Source organism: Saccopteryx leptura, chromosome 13 (genome assembly GCF_036850995.1).
Source record: "Saccopteryx leptura isolate mSacLep1 chromosome 13, mSacLep1_pri_phased_curated, whole genome shotgun sequence".
In the NCBI taxonomy this organism is placed as follows: domain Eukaryota; kingdom Metazoa; phylum Chordata; class Mammalia; order Chiroptera; family Emballonuridae; genus Saccopteryx; species Saccopteryx leptura.
The window spans coordinates 7,958,061-7,972,206 of record NC_089515.1 but is presented as its reverse complement, the minus strand read 5'-3'; the positions used below and the strand labels follow the sequence as shown (position 1 = coordinate 7,972,206).

Here is a 14,146-nt window from a genome sequence, read left to right as displayed (position 1 = left end):
GGTGACTTGCTGCTTGCTTTTGGTAGGTTGCAGGACTGACAACTAGTAAATGTATCGAGTGGATGGGAGGTGTGGGCTACACCAGAAATTACCCTGTGGAGAAGTACTTTCGGGACGCAAAGATTGGTAAGTAGGTTTTTTCCATTTTGTTTCCTTTTACTTTGGTCTGGTGCCTCCGTCGGTGTCTGGGCTGTTCTGTTGGGTCGATGTTTCTTTGGTGCCTCCGGCAGAGGCGATGTTCCTGTCTTCAGTATTATGGGCGTTGGCTCTCCCTCTTTGTGGCTCTGTTTTTTCCCCCACCTCTTCCTTTAAAAAAATGGGTCTATGTGTTTAAAAACATTAAATTGCCTTTATTTTAATGCCTCAACAGGCCTTTTAGTAAAAACACAACAAAACCTGTCTTAATTTTTCTTTTACTAAAAATGCTACTAGTTTGGATACGTTTAGTGCTATCCTCTGAAACCTCAGTTTTCATTTCAGAAGCTCAGAGCCGACAGCCTGACATTCCGGTGCTGAGCTGTCCTTTTGGGGGACGGGGAAGCGCAGCCCCGAGAGCTGCCCGGCCTGACGGCAATCCGAGCTCCTGCGTTAATAGTTCAGGAACGAACGCCTTCACCTGTTTAATACTGATTCTTTTGGAATCTGAATCTAATTTCCAAGTGGAAAGTTATCACCTCTTAGGCAAAATGACTTTGTCAGATACCATATTCAGGGGACACTGAGTGATATTACTAAAGACAGTTGCATAGCAATTGCAGAGGTGATGTTTGTAGCGCTATTTCTTGTATCTACACTTTACTCTGAGTCTACCCCTGATTGTTCCCTTTTGTTTAAGGTACAATATATGAAGGAACGTCAAATATGCAGCTGAACACCATTGCCAAGAGCATCAATGCAGAGTACTGACCCCGCGGAGTGGGCCCCTCCCTGATGGCGCTGGTGTAAAATTTTAAACTATTGTGCCTTTTGGGAAAAGCAATCCACCACAGCATTGAAGTAACTTTTGAGTCCTTAGCCACAGATTGTGGGTTAATCTTTTCTAGTCTACCTTTCAGGTCTGCTTAACTTGGGCACAGGAAATCACTTTTAAAATTTGGGAAGAAATGTATCCATATCTTCTTGAAAATTTTTTTTTTAAGTTTTGTAGGTGTTCTTCAAGCTTCAGGGTGTATGGAAGTGTCCTTCCATCAGCATTTGGAGTATTAGTAACAGACATGTCTATTTTATATTCCTATTAGCCTTTATTTTGTGGTGTTAGAAATGGTTGTTATACTTGCCAATTCTATAGGACAGAAAGAGTCAGTTCTAAGCTGCTAACCTAGGTAAAAACTGATAAAAGTTTTCTTTAGAAAAATTTAAAAGTTTTAGTTCTAAATACCTGAGAAGGGGCAGGAATAAGGGTATAACTGTGTAAGTTATGTAAACGAAGAAAACATTATTTTAACAAAAGAAAGCATCAGAATTCACTTTGATAATTGACCTGTGTAAAAGATGCATTTCATGATGGTTTTAGCAGATCATTTAAAAAAAACAAGTCTCTGCATTAGTTTTCAAGTATAAAGCTTAAACAATTTGGTTTAATAATCAGAATATGTTTAATATGGTAATAATATCCTTCATGCACTGTTTTTCAGTGATACAATTTCTCTCTGTATTCAATTGAACACTGATTCCTCAAACTTAGTTATTGGGCTTTATCACAAATGGTACTGCAGAAATTGTATTTTGTTTGGTTCAGTGATTCTCAAGAGGGAGATGTCTTGTCCCCACAAGGAACTGTATCAAAATCTCATAAGGAATGAGGGCTGTAGAGTGTGAAAAAGCATATTCAATAGTATAAAACAAAATTATATATCTTGGGATGCAAAAATAAATGTATTATTTTACAATACAAATTGTAGAAAGGCAAAGGTCAACACAATATATAGTTGATGCTCCTTCGTATCAGGGATTCCCAGTCAAGAGAGACCCCTCTCGGGTCCGTATCCTGAGTCCCCTCAGGAGGGAGGTAGAGGAGTGAGAGATTCATATTTTCTGAAAGGGGCATCAGTTAGAGATCTTGAAAATGTTTCAAGGCTCATAATCACAGCTGTTGCATGGGAAGTATTTTTGTATTTAAGTGAAGGATAGTGTTTATTAAGAAAACTTAAGCCTGACCAGGCAGTGGCGCAGTGGATAGAGAGTTGGATTGGGATGCGGAGGACCCAGGTTCAAGACCCCAAGGTCGCCAACTTGAGTGTGGGCTCATCGGGTTTGAGCAAGGCTCACCTGCTTGAGCCCAGGGTCGCTAGCTTGAGCAAGGGGGTCACTCAGTCTGCTGTAGCCCCCCAGTCAAGGCACATATGAGAAATCAATCAATAAACAACTAAGGTGTCGCAATGAAGAATTGATGTTTCTCATCTCTCTCTCTCTTCCTGTCTGTCTATCCCTATCTGTCCCTCTCTCTGTCTCTGTCACACAAAAAAAGAAAAAGAAAAGAAAACTTGAGATTTTCAAAGTAATTTTGCTTTGCACATTTACGTGTATTGAATTGGATTAATTTCTGTAGTGCAAATTGTAGTTAAATATTCAGCATTGTGTAACTACAATTAAGATAGGACTTACATGGTGCTCGCTTCAGCAGCACATATACTAAAATTGGAATGATACAGAGAAGATTAGCATGGCCCCTGCGCAAGGATGACACGCAAATTCGTGAAGCATTCCATATTTTTTTTAGGGAAAAAAAAAGATAGGACTTACATGAAGATATTAGGAAGAAAGAAGACCTTGGATCAAAAGAGATAAAATCTACTTAACTTTCAAATAGGGAGATGAGGGACCCCCCCCCCTTTATTTTGTATTTCGGAACAGACTGATCTGATAAGCAAGGTAGGGGATGGATGAGATGCTCTAAACAGAAGGGGCTTGAACATCTTCACTTTCTGTGATTATGTGAAAGGTGGACTTTTCAGGTAATGCAGTAGAAACCAACAGTAGTAAAAAGACTCTCAGCCTCATCCTGTGGGATTATAAATACGTGAATAAACATGTAAAACTACAGTAAACCTCACTGATGTTCAGATTAGCAGCATTAGAGAGCCTCCTATAAATGCCAGGACCTTGACTTTATATTTAGGATCAATAGAGTTCTAATTGTATGTATATTTTTATGCATGTTCACAAAGAACAATTGAAAATTACATGTTATAGTTAACATATGTACCTACCTTCTTCTGTTGGTAAAGTATTGTGTTATTTTACCATTTCCCAAAGAAAATGTGTGTTTCCCTGATGGTCCAGTCGTGGTTGGGCTCTTCCATCCAGTGCTCTCAGCAAACAAGGTGTTATGGGTTTTTCCTGTTGTATTTCCAGTTTATTTTTACTTAATTACACGATTTGGGGGGGGGGGTCTTTAAAACTATCCATCTTGAGTTCGTGTCTAGTGGCGGATGAGCTAATTCACCTCCTGAAGCCGGTCACTACTGCTTGTTAGTTTGAGGACGGGCTGTCATGAGGCTCAGGAGGTAAAGGCTTGAACAGAAGCATCAAGGAACTCTTGACTGTATTTGTTGGGTGGAGCTGGACTCAGCCCAACTGCCAAGTTGGTATTGTTGGAGACCTCATTGTACAGCATGAAAATGAAGCAGGGTCAAAGATTTTTCACTCGTGGAAAGTTAAACCTAGAAAGACATTAGAGAACCATCCAAGCAGCTCTCCCATTTTAATCTGAAGGATTCCTAGCCCAGAATACTTGGCCTGAGGTCATCCATCCAGAGACAAGGACAGGACAAGACAAGAGTCCAAATGCACTGGCTCCCAGCTCACTGCTCTTCCTGCCACTCAACATTGTCTCTGTTCAACAAATGTGGGATTTCATTCTTGTGTAATTTGGTACTCTTGTTGATTTAGGTTTAAGTGATAAGGAACTAACATTATGGAAGTGTTGTGATTGATCAGTGTCTTTGCTTACATATATACATCATCTGCCAAAGATGATAGCTTTCCTTCTGTGTAGCTGGTATGTTGGATATGACAGTTACTGTGTGAGATCGGTTGGTTTTAGGATTATGGCGTGTTTTCTAAACGCACTAGTTATATTCTTGCTGATATATTTTTGCTGATTTTTCATAAAGTGAAAGTTTTGTTGTAATGGTGTATATATATATATATATCAGACCATTTATTACAAAATCAGAATTCTATGGAGAATGGAAATTAAAGCACTAAGTTTACTGGAGACTTGCTATACATACAGATAAAGTAAGAAAATAATTATCTTCCTGTAAGATAAGATACAACACCTCTGTCTACCACGCTGATAGTCTGTCTCTCATGTAAGCCAATTGTGTTTGTCTCCAGAGAGGAGGGTTTATAATGAAGACCAAGTTTAAATTATTGATGCTAAATAAAATTTTATCAGAGGATTCATGTTTAATTTTTATCTATTTATTTTCATTTTTCTATTGATTTGAGAGAGAGAAAGCAAGGGGGGAGATGGTGAGAGAGAGAAGCATCAGCTCATTTATCTTTACAGCCCTGACCAGGGATCGAACCCACAACCTCAGCATACCGGGATGACGCTCTATCCACTAGACCACCCAGCCAGGGCTTTTTTTTAAGGCAGCGTAAGCAGCTCTTCAGTGGAGAGGTCACGTTTTCTGAGCACGTCCTCACAGGACAGCTCTCACCTGGCTGATACTCAGGCCTGTGCTGTAGAGTATCACTCGGGGAAGCGTTGGCCCTCTGTGCCTTCTGCTCAGTCACGCACCACGGTCTGCTGCCTGGGGAGGTTCCAGTCTGTTCCCCCCATTTCCTGCATGCTCCTGGGAATCTAGATCTCAGTCCCTTTTGTCTTTTGTCATTCAGTGCTGTGCCGACAGGTCACTGTGTCCAAGGGTCCAAGGTGCGGTGGGCTCCCAGCTGCCGTGCGGAGACGGTGAGGCCCAGTCCTTAGGGGACGTGCGTTCACCCCTGGTGCCCTTGCTGTTCCAAGCACACCCTCACACACAGATTGCATGTCTCTGTCTCCCAAGGCCAGCCCTACGCAAAAGGACTTCTTCAGCGCCGTTAGGATGGTAACAGGAAGTGCTGACATCTCTTGAGCTCTTTCCATGTGCCAGGCATTACTCTATATTGTCGACGCACATGAACTCACAGCAACCCCATGCCATAGGTACACCTGTTGGCCCACTTAACAGGCAAGGAGACTGAGGCATGGAGGTGTTCAACGAAGTGCTGGTCGGTAGTTGACAGCAATGGAAGTCCGACTCGGACCATCTGGCTGATGGATCTTTAGGTCTGTTCGTCTTCAGGAGCCTCCCAGTGAAGTGCTGCTACCAACCAGCCCTCTACGAGCGAGTCGTTCAGGGTCGAGTTGCGGATCTTTACAGCAGAGAAGTTCCTCCCCAGCTGGAGACAGGGCTTGCCTGACACGTGGGTGCAGCGGTCTCCCCAGACGGCAGTTGGTGGCCTTGGGTTAGGGGTGAAGGTAAGCCTAGGAGAGGAGTCCAGCGTTCTGCTCCACAAGGGAAGGATGCGGGGATGAGGCCTGGAGCCAAGGACTGTGAGCTACTGGCCTTCAGGTGGGGGGTAGGAGGGAGCCAAGAGAACGAGCGAGGAGGCAAGCTCAGGAACCAGCACGAATCGGGCTGCCCAGTGCTGCTGGTGTGGGAGGAGAGGGAAGAAGGAGAACACCCCAAGGGAAGGCCCCCAGTCCTGACCCCGGACAAGCAACAAGCACCTGAGCGCGGGCTCCGTGGGACGCGGGCTCCGTGGGACACGGGCTGCGGGCCCAGCGCTGACCTGCCTCTGAGCCCCGAGTCAGAAGGTGTTGAGTACGTTTAGACTGAAGGAGAGCCGAGTTACTCCTATTAGGGAGGAAAAAGGAGGAGAAATACATCCATTACATTTGTATATCAAATATATCTAAATAAGTTCGAGGGATTAAAAGTCAGGTGAATTGTGAGGACTTCTGAACTTAGGAGACACATGTTTTTTTCTTTGCATGAGGGAAATTTTTGAGATAGGGTCAGAAGGGAGAAGCAAAAACCATGGAAAGCTTTGGTGGAATCACGTAATTTGGGGTAAGAGAGAAAGCATCCTTTTCATCTGCTATGGATTGAATGTTTGTGTCCCCCCAAATCCTATGTTGAAATCTTATACAACCAGCCTGACCTGTGGTGGCTCAGTGGATAAAGCGTCGACCTGGAACGCTGAGGTTGCTGGTTCAAAACCCTGCACTTGTCTGGTCAAGGCACATATGGGAGTTGACGCTTCTTGCTCCTCTCTCTCTCTCTCTCTCTCTCCCCCCCCTCCCCCCCCCCCTCTAAAATGAATAAAATTTTTAAAAAAGAAATCTTATACAACCAGGTGACAGCATTAGGAGGTGGGGCCTTTATGAGGCACACGTGAACGGGCTTAGCACTAATATACAGGAGCCCTGGGGAGGTCCCTATCCCTCCCTGGCCGTGTGAAGTTACAGTGAGAAGACCCATCAACGAGGAAGCAGTTTCTCCCCAGACGCTGTGATCTTGGACTTCCCTCCAGAAGTCCAGAACTGTGAGTGATAAACATTTCTTGTCTATAAGCCCCCCAATTAGCCCCAGCAAGTTAAGACATTACCCTTGCTCCAACCTCCGGAAGAGCTGAGACCAGGTGCCGAGAAAACTTATTTGTAGGATGGATGGCCAGCCAGGAAGCGTTGTTTGGTTAGTGCTTTTTCTTAAAAGACTGTTTCGTGTTTTTCCTTTCACTCATGTCTTCATTCAGGTGAGGCCACATGGGAGTCACTGGGGAAAGTAAAGCGCCTTTTGGAAAATCAGCCAGATGGCGACAATGGTTTTTACCAACAGTCCGTAGATTTGCAGCTTGATACACCATTTGGACAGGGAGGTACTATCCTTGTTTTAACCCCGTCACCTAGCTTGGCACCCAAGTCCTGGAAGCCTCAGGGCTGGTTGGTTAGCAGCTCAGCAAGGTCATTAGGTCCAAGTGCTGTCTGTCTCCACGCTCTGCCATCCTCCCACGGATGCCACCCTTCCACAGATGCCACCCTTCCACAGATGCCATCCTCCCATGCTCTGCCACCCTTCCACGGATGCCACCCTTCCACAGATGTCATCCTCCCATGCTCTGCCATCCTCCCATGCTCTGCCACCCTTCCACGGATGCCACCCTTCCACAGATGCCATCCTTCCACAGATGCCATCCTCCCATGCTCTGCCATCCTTCCACAGATGCCATCCTCCCATGCTCTGCCACCCTTCCACGGATGCCATCCTTCCACAGATGCCATCCTTCCATGCTCTGCCACGCTTCCACGGATGCCATCCTTCCATGCTCTGCCATCCTCCCACGGATGCCACCCTTCCACAGATGCCATCCTCCCATGCTCTGCCACCCTTCCACGGATGCCATCCTTCCACAGATGCCATCCTCCCATGCTTTGCCATTCTTTCACGCTCTGCAATCCTTCCACGCATGCCATCCTTCCACAGACGCCATCCTTCCACAGACGCCATCCTTGGGCTACACGCCAGGTCGCTGCTGCAGCTGCAGGCATTACCAATATTACACAAGAATGTCCAAGGGAAGAAGTATATCTCAAAATGGATGGAAGTAGATGTCCTCCACAGACCTCCCTGCATATCCTCCTGGGCAATTTTGGGTCACATCCTCATTCCACAATCATACCCAGCAGTTAGGTAGAGTTGCCTCCCGGTGGGTAGGACCCACCCAGGGAAGACCAGCTTCCTTAGGTGCATGGTTACTGGAGGAAGGGAGAGTCATTGGGGAAAAAAAAATGAGGTCTGCTAGGTTTTAAGAAAACAGTGCATGCTGGCTCAGTGTATCTTTTTCCCAGGGCTGCTACAACAAAAAGACTAGAGACTGGGCAGCTTAGAACAACAGAAATGCCTTCTCTCACAGTTCTGGAGGCTGAAGTCTGAGATCAAGGTGCTGGCAGATCCATACTCCCCCTGCAGACTCTATAGAAGAACTTTCTTGGCCTCTTCTAGATTCTGGTGGTCACCAGCAGCCCTTGGAATGTCTTGGCTCGTGGTAGCACAACTCCAGTCCCTGCCGCCCCCACCACATGGCCTTCGTCCCTCTGCATGAGTGGCTCTGTCCAGATTTCCCTCTTCTGAGGATACCCGTCATGTTGGATTTAGAGCCGCGTGTGACCTCATCTTAATTGCAGCTGCAAAGCTCTCGTTTCTAAGTATGGTCACATTCATAGGTTCCAGGGGACATGAATTTGGGGAGACACTATTCAGCCCAGTCCATAGGTAACCAACTGTGTCCACCACTGGAAGAAGACATGTCCTCCATCTCGGGGCTCTCTAATGACTCATGGATTGGCCCAAACTGACCTGGATAGAGAGTGGATCTATTTCACTGTGAACAGCGTGTTCAGAGCAGTGTGTGGAAGCCCAGCCGCCAGCCTGTCCGCTTCGCCTCTGCTAGCACCTCAATCCAAAGGTGTGCTCTCTCTCTCGCTCTCTCTGAGAACAGTGCAGTCACCTCCCCAGAACGCAGTCACCTCCAGCTTCCATTCCCCCAGTGGCCTAGCCATTCTCCACCTCGCAGCCTGAGAAATGGTCTTTGAAAACGTCAGTTGGATGATATCACTCCTCTTCAACAATTTCTCTGCAACTGTGCTGTCCGATATGATCGCTGCAAGCCACACATGGCTATTTACATTTAAATTAAAGTTAAATAAAACGAGAAACGTAACCCCTCGGTGGCACCAGCCACATTTCAATTGCTCACTAGCCGCCTGTGGTTCGTGGCTGCTGCACTGGGCAGCGCAGACAGGAGCAGCCCCTGGTCCCAGGGAGCGCGCGGGCCCCCACTGCTGGTGGGGACGCAGCTGCCGCCCCTGCAGAGGAGCGGCTGGCCTGGAGCACCCGGCCAGGCAGGCATCCCAGGTCTGCAAGAACTTGTGGCTTCGACGCAGTGTGGACGGCACAGTTCACTTTGGAGCTGTCACTGTTTCTCTTTCCCCTTTTCTCCTCCCCCCATCCAGACGGGCTGTCTGCCCCTCCGCTCTCAGAAGGGCTGGTAACAGCACTGCCTGACTTTGGTCCCTGTTTTCATTGGACAACAGGGTTTGACGGGAAGGGAAAACCAGTCCAACGTGGAGACCAAGGCTCCGGAAGAAGTAAATTTGCCCCAAATGAAAGGGATTTCCCCCGGGTAGGAGAGGACAGGCTTTCGTGACCCACATGCGACCTGGACTAGCACCCTGGGGATGTAGGGAGAGGACGAGGGAGGCCCAGGAGGCTGGGTCCTGGGAAGGCCCTCTGGCCGGGCAGAAGATGCTGAAGCCCCAGCACGTCCCCCCGGACGAGGCAGTGCAGCCAGCCAGTAGGGAGCGCCTGGCCCGGGGCACAGACTCTCCTAGAGGCTCCGAGGGGACCCTTTGCCCTCGGTCCTGCAGCAGAGCCCAGGCAGAACTGGGAAAAGGGGCCCTGAGCAAAGCTGGGGGCTCCCTCCAAAGGTGGGGTGGGGCCCAGAGGACACTGCCCTGCGTGATGGCAGAGAGGGCGTGGGGTGCGCCGTCTCCCTTCTGCACAGCGAGCTAGCGCACAGAGCTGCTCCAGGGTCGGGGCACCACACATCTCAGTTCGCCAGACGGCCCCAGTTTATTCCTGTTGGCTCAGAATAATTATTAATAGTGCCATCTGTCACTTTCAAAAGCACCTTCCCATTTGGGCAATAAATGACAAGATCAGCATACAAGACTATCTCAGACTTTAAGTTCAAAAGACCAGCAGGAGTAAGACCATTTACCTCTTCACAGACCTGAGACAGGGAGCGGTTCAGTCACCTTCTTCAGCGTGAGGGGAGACTTCACCACCACCCACCGGAGTCGGGGGCGAGGGTGCTTCGCCTCCCCAAGGCCACGGGTGAGGGCCCTGCAAGGAAGGCGTCCTGGCATTTTGTTCCCAGTCGGTGAATTGTTGATTTTTTCCCATAAGAGCAGGAAAAAAAGAGACTCAGGAAATAATGGGGGAACCCCACAGAGGGAGCCAGGACCACCCCCTCTTGAGTTCCTGGTTCCAAAGGGTAAGGAAGCTGGGTCCTGGGGCTGCCCACAGGCCTGAGACTCGGCACAGGAGGTGGATGAGGTGGTGACGGGCGGTCTCGGTGTAATCATCTCTCGGGGACAGAGGTGTGCACCAGAGAGGAAAGAGCCAGTCAGAAGATGGAGTCACTCTTGCAAGAGACTGCAGTTAGCAGGACTTGCTCTGGCCAACCCTCATTCGGAATGTGCACGTAGAGAAGTCTCTAGAACAACAAAGTCAAGGAGAGACGGCGCATGCCCAGCCGGGTAAGGGGGCAGAGGTCTCTTTTTTGCTTTCCTTCCTCCCTCCCCACAACCACCTGCAGCACCAGAGGTGGAAAGGCAAAAAAAGTCAGGAGAGGCCCTGCCCTCTCCCAGGGCAACACACACGCCCACCCGCACACACGCACACACGCACACACAGCAAGCTGCTAGACTCACAAGCCGGCAGCGCCAGTGCTGGGGCTCGGGCGTAGTGCTTTCAAAGTGGACAGGAGACTATGGTTTTTAAATGAACAGAGCTAAGTCTTAAGAACTGAGCCTGTCCAATGAACCAAAAGTGACTGAGAAGCAAGCCCAAGATAACAGCAAAAGTCTTCTGGTAGGTCCCCGATTCGAAACCCTGGGCTTGCCTGGTCAGGGCACATATGGGAGTTGATGCTTCCAGCTCCTCCCCCCTTCTCTCTCTCTCTCTCCTCTCTCTCTCTCTCTCTGTCTCTCCCTCTCCTCTCGAAAGAAATGAATAAAAAAAAAGTCTTCTGGAAAATCTTGTACTTGTCACGCTCCTGGGGACAGTCGGGACTGACCAGCTGCTCCCTTACTTACACTGAGGGGACGGGCGCTTGGGGAACCGAAGTCCTTGCTCCCATGATCATGCAGCCAAGAGCCTCGGCCTTGAAATCAAGCTGCTGGGGGCTGGGTGCCCGCTTCCCACTTCTTCACTGTGCACCTTGGGGTGGGTGACCTGACCTCTCTAAGGTTGTTTTGTTTTGTTTTTTCTCTAATTGTAAAATGGACATGATGATAATACTAACGCCAACCTGGAAGGAACGAGGTGTACAATGTGCGTAAGCCCCCCCGGGAGAGCACCGGGCACCCTGGAAGCCACTCAATGTCTCCAGCTGGGACCTCAGCTGGGTCTCCTGCCTCCTCGGTCATCGTTCTTAGCTCAAAGTCAAACCGCCGTCTAACAAGCAGGTCAGAATGCAAAGTTAAAAAACTTTGCAAGTCCCACTTTTTCTCACACAGTACAGCCTCTCCGGTCGTCAAGGGCAAAACCCCCTGACCGCTTGGTGAGAGGCGGGCCATCAAGTCCACCGGCCGCATCTGGCTGTGCAGCCAGCAGAAAATGTGAGCCCGTCAAGCACGCTGGCTCCCCACTCCAAGATGATCTGCATGACATTTGGGTCAATCAATTTAGAGATAATGATTCTCGCTGTGGCACCGTGCATGTCCAATCACAAGGAGTGGGGGTCCCCAATTGATTTTTGTGGACTGGTTTCATTTTCTCCAGAAAGCTTTTCAGGTCAAACACTGGCCGGAGCCAGGGTGCTGATCGGAGGTTGTACATTTCCACCTACTTTTGCCCAGGAATGTCTGGCTATCATTGTGCTCTGTTGAATAAAATTGAAATCATCAAGCCCTTTGAGGCATTGCAAGGACATTTTTCAAGCAGGACTTTTAATCCGGGGGTTGGGGGGCGGGGGTGGAGTGGGGGTGACTACACAGAGCATCTGCCTGGAGGAAACACACACACACACACACACACTCATTCACACTCACACATGCTCTTTGTCTTCCAGAATAAATTTCTCTCAGCAACATAGGACCAAGAAGCTGGGCACTCTTCCGGTGCTGTTTCTACCTCACAGGGTGTGCGGACTTCAGTTACGACAGCCTCAAAAGTACAGTGTAAGGAAACCTAAATGAACAGTTAAAAGGGGTAATTAAAAATAGCCAAATGGCCTTATTTCTTTCCTAAACTGGGCTGATTTATGCCTCGTTGTGGGTTTTTGTTGGTTTGTTGTTGTTGTTTTGAGAACACAAAACTATTAATTTATGTGTGCAAAGAACAGCGAATTAATCCCAAAGAGCCCCGCAGCCTTCAAAGACCTGAATCATATGTTGAGCTCGTTTAAAAACTTGCATAGGAAATTAAGGTGGAATAAAGCCCTCTAGTTTGAAAAGTGCATCTATGTTGCCGTCCCTAGAATGTCTGCAGGGTCATTATTCAGAAAGGTTAAGGAGGACTTTATTTTTTTATATTCACTATATTCCCCCGGTGCCAGCTCGCCATGGTGCATTTCAACTCATAAAGGGATGGAGATAACAGGGGGGAGGGGAGCTTTTTATTCACTTTCCACTTAATTTCCTTGCCGCCATGCCAGTCCCAGTTTAATGAATGTAATTGCTACCTTTGATGAAAATACTATTATCAAGATCACACATTACATTGGAAAACAGTTTTTCTTTAAACACAGCGACTGCAGTCTCTAATTATGCATGTAACAAGTGTCTCCCTAACAAAAGAGCATGTTGTCTACAATTGCTAGGAATTGGAGCAAGGCAAATTCGAACAAAGGACAGATTAGATTCGCTCAGGCTCCACAAAGCCCAGCCCTCTGATTAATTTCCTGCAAAAACTAAAACAATTCTCTTAAAAGGCGCTCACCCCCTCCCCTTCTCCGGAATGATCCATATGCCATTTGGGTCTTTCTATAGGATGATAATGGCCCCTGATTTGAACTCGTGTTAGAAAATAAAAAAGGGCTTTTATTAACTTCCTCTTTCATATGCAGATGAGCAGCACGAGATCTTGAGGGATAATGAGACACTCCCCTCCCCCCCGCCCCCCAAAAGTGACTTATCAGTGACTATCAAAGAACTCCCTGGTAAGGGGAACGTCTGTATCGGGCATGTTCAACCCAATGGTTTTATTCGTTGCAAGAAATGAGGCATCTTTGAGAAAATACTTCCCAGTGAGCCTCGTGCAATGAAGTGACCCCAGCTCTTCTGGAGTTGTCTTTCCTAGGAGACAGTTTCTTGACTTATGCATAGAATTTTCCAAATGGATTCATAATTAAACAGAAAGTACGCCTGTTTGTTTGGGAGAGCCTGGGTTTTCATTATACTCCCTGTTTATTTGGAGGCTGCATGTGGCAACTTTACCTCTTCACTTCTCCCCTGTGGGGGAGGGGCAAAACCATCCTGTGACACCTCATTTTTCCTTTTCTCCCCCAGCATTATTCAAACCCAGAAGAAAAAAGCCAAGTTAGTTTCCAAAACGATATCAGTTCTGAGTGTGAGGTCCGGAGTCCTGCTGCCTGCGTTCGAATCTCAACTTGCAATTTACCACTCACGTGACCCGAGAAAAAAAAGACATTTTCTGTCTTTATTCCCTCAACTGTAAAATGGGGGTGACACCAAAAGAGTAGTGAGAATTAAACCATACGTGTGACATGTTTGCAACAGTATGGCACGTGGTAGACACCCAATACATTTTATTTAGTATTATTATTATTAATATTATTATTATTTAAGACCTGGGAGACTCTGGCGCTGAATAAAATGGGTTTCCCGCAGTACTGCTCACCACCTCCTTGAGTCCTGCAGCCTGTGGTCCCCAGGGAAAGTGGCACAGGAAGTGTCATCTCAGATTGGACCCTGCACCCCCAGGGGTGAGAAGGCTGCCTGAACCCGATTGAAAGAGGTTCTGTTTAGCTCTGGAGCTCACTTGGCGAGGGTTCTGCTGTGTTCGTCTTGGCCTGATTCTTTTCAAGAGGCTCACATCTCCTACCAGGACGAGTCTCAGATCCGGCCCAGGGGCCAGCAGGGACAGCACAGGATGGAGCTGGTTGCCCCATTGCTCCTTGTCAGAAGAAAGATCTGGATACATCTAGGGGAGATGCATATCTAGGTCTTCCATTATTCTAGGATTCAGTACCTGAGTCCCCAGTCACATAGCTCCTTAGGGTAACAAGAGTCATATAACACTGTCCACTATCAAAGTAGAGCCCACCCAAACGTCCATTTCTGCTATTAACTTCAGCGTCCATCTTCTGCCCGCCCATGCAAAACCCGTATCAATCAACCAACCAC

The 14,146-nt window shown here is 47.7% G+C and overlaps 1 protein-coding gene, 1 long non-coding RNA gene and 1 other non-coding gene across 3 annotated transcripts in view; 2 read left to right on the top strand and 1 right to left on the bottom strand.

The window, feature by feature from the left end:
• Nucleotides 1-4,406, top strand: part of ACADSB (acyl-CoA dehydrogenase short/branched chain) — a 40,175-nt gene extending 35,769 nt beyond the window's left edge. The window contains exons 10-11 of the mRNA XM_066355648.1: nucleotides 27-126; nucleotides 836-4,406. Of these exons, the coding sequence (XP_066211745.1) occupies nucleotides 27-126; nucleotides 836-906 (171 nt within the window). The 3' untranslated portion in view covers nucleotides 907-4,406. The remainder of the gene's footprint in view (nucleotides 1-26; nucleotides 127-835) is intronic.
• The window catches only part of LOC136384968 (uncharacterized), a 215,005-nt gene that overhangs the window by 63,837 nt on the left and 137,022 nt on the right, over nucleotides 1-14,146 (bottom strand). The gene's annotated exons all lie outside the window — the stretch shown is intronic.
• On the top strand, nucleotides 2,608-2,714 carry LOC136385089 (U6 spliceosomal RNA). Its single transcript, XR_010747702.1, has one exon. It is a non-coding gene; the product is annotated as a U6 spliceosomal RNA (small nuclear RNA).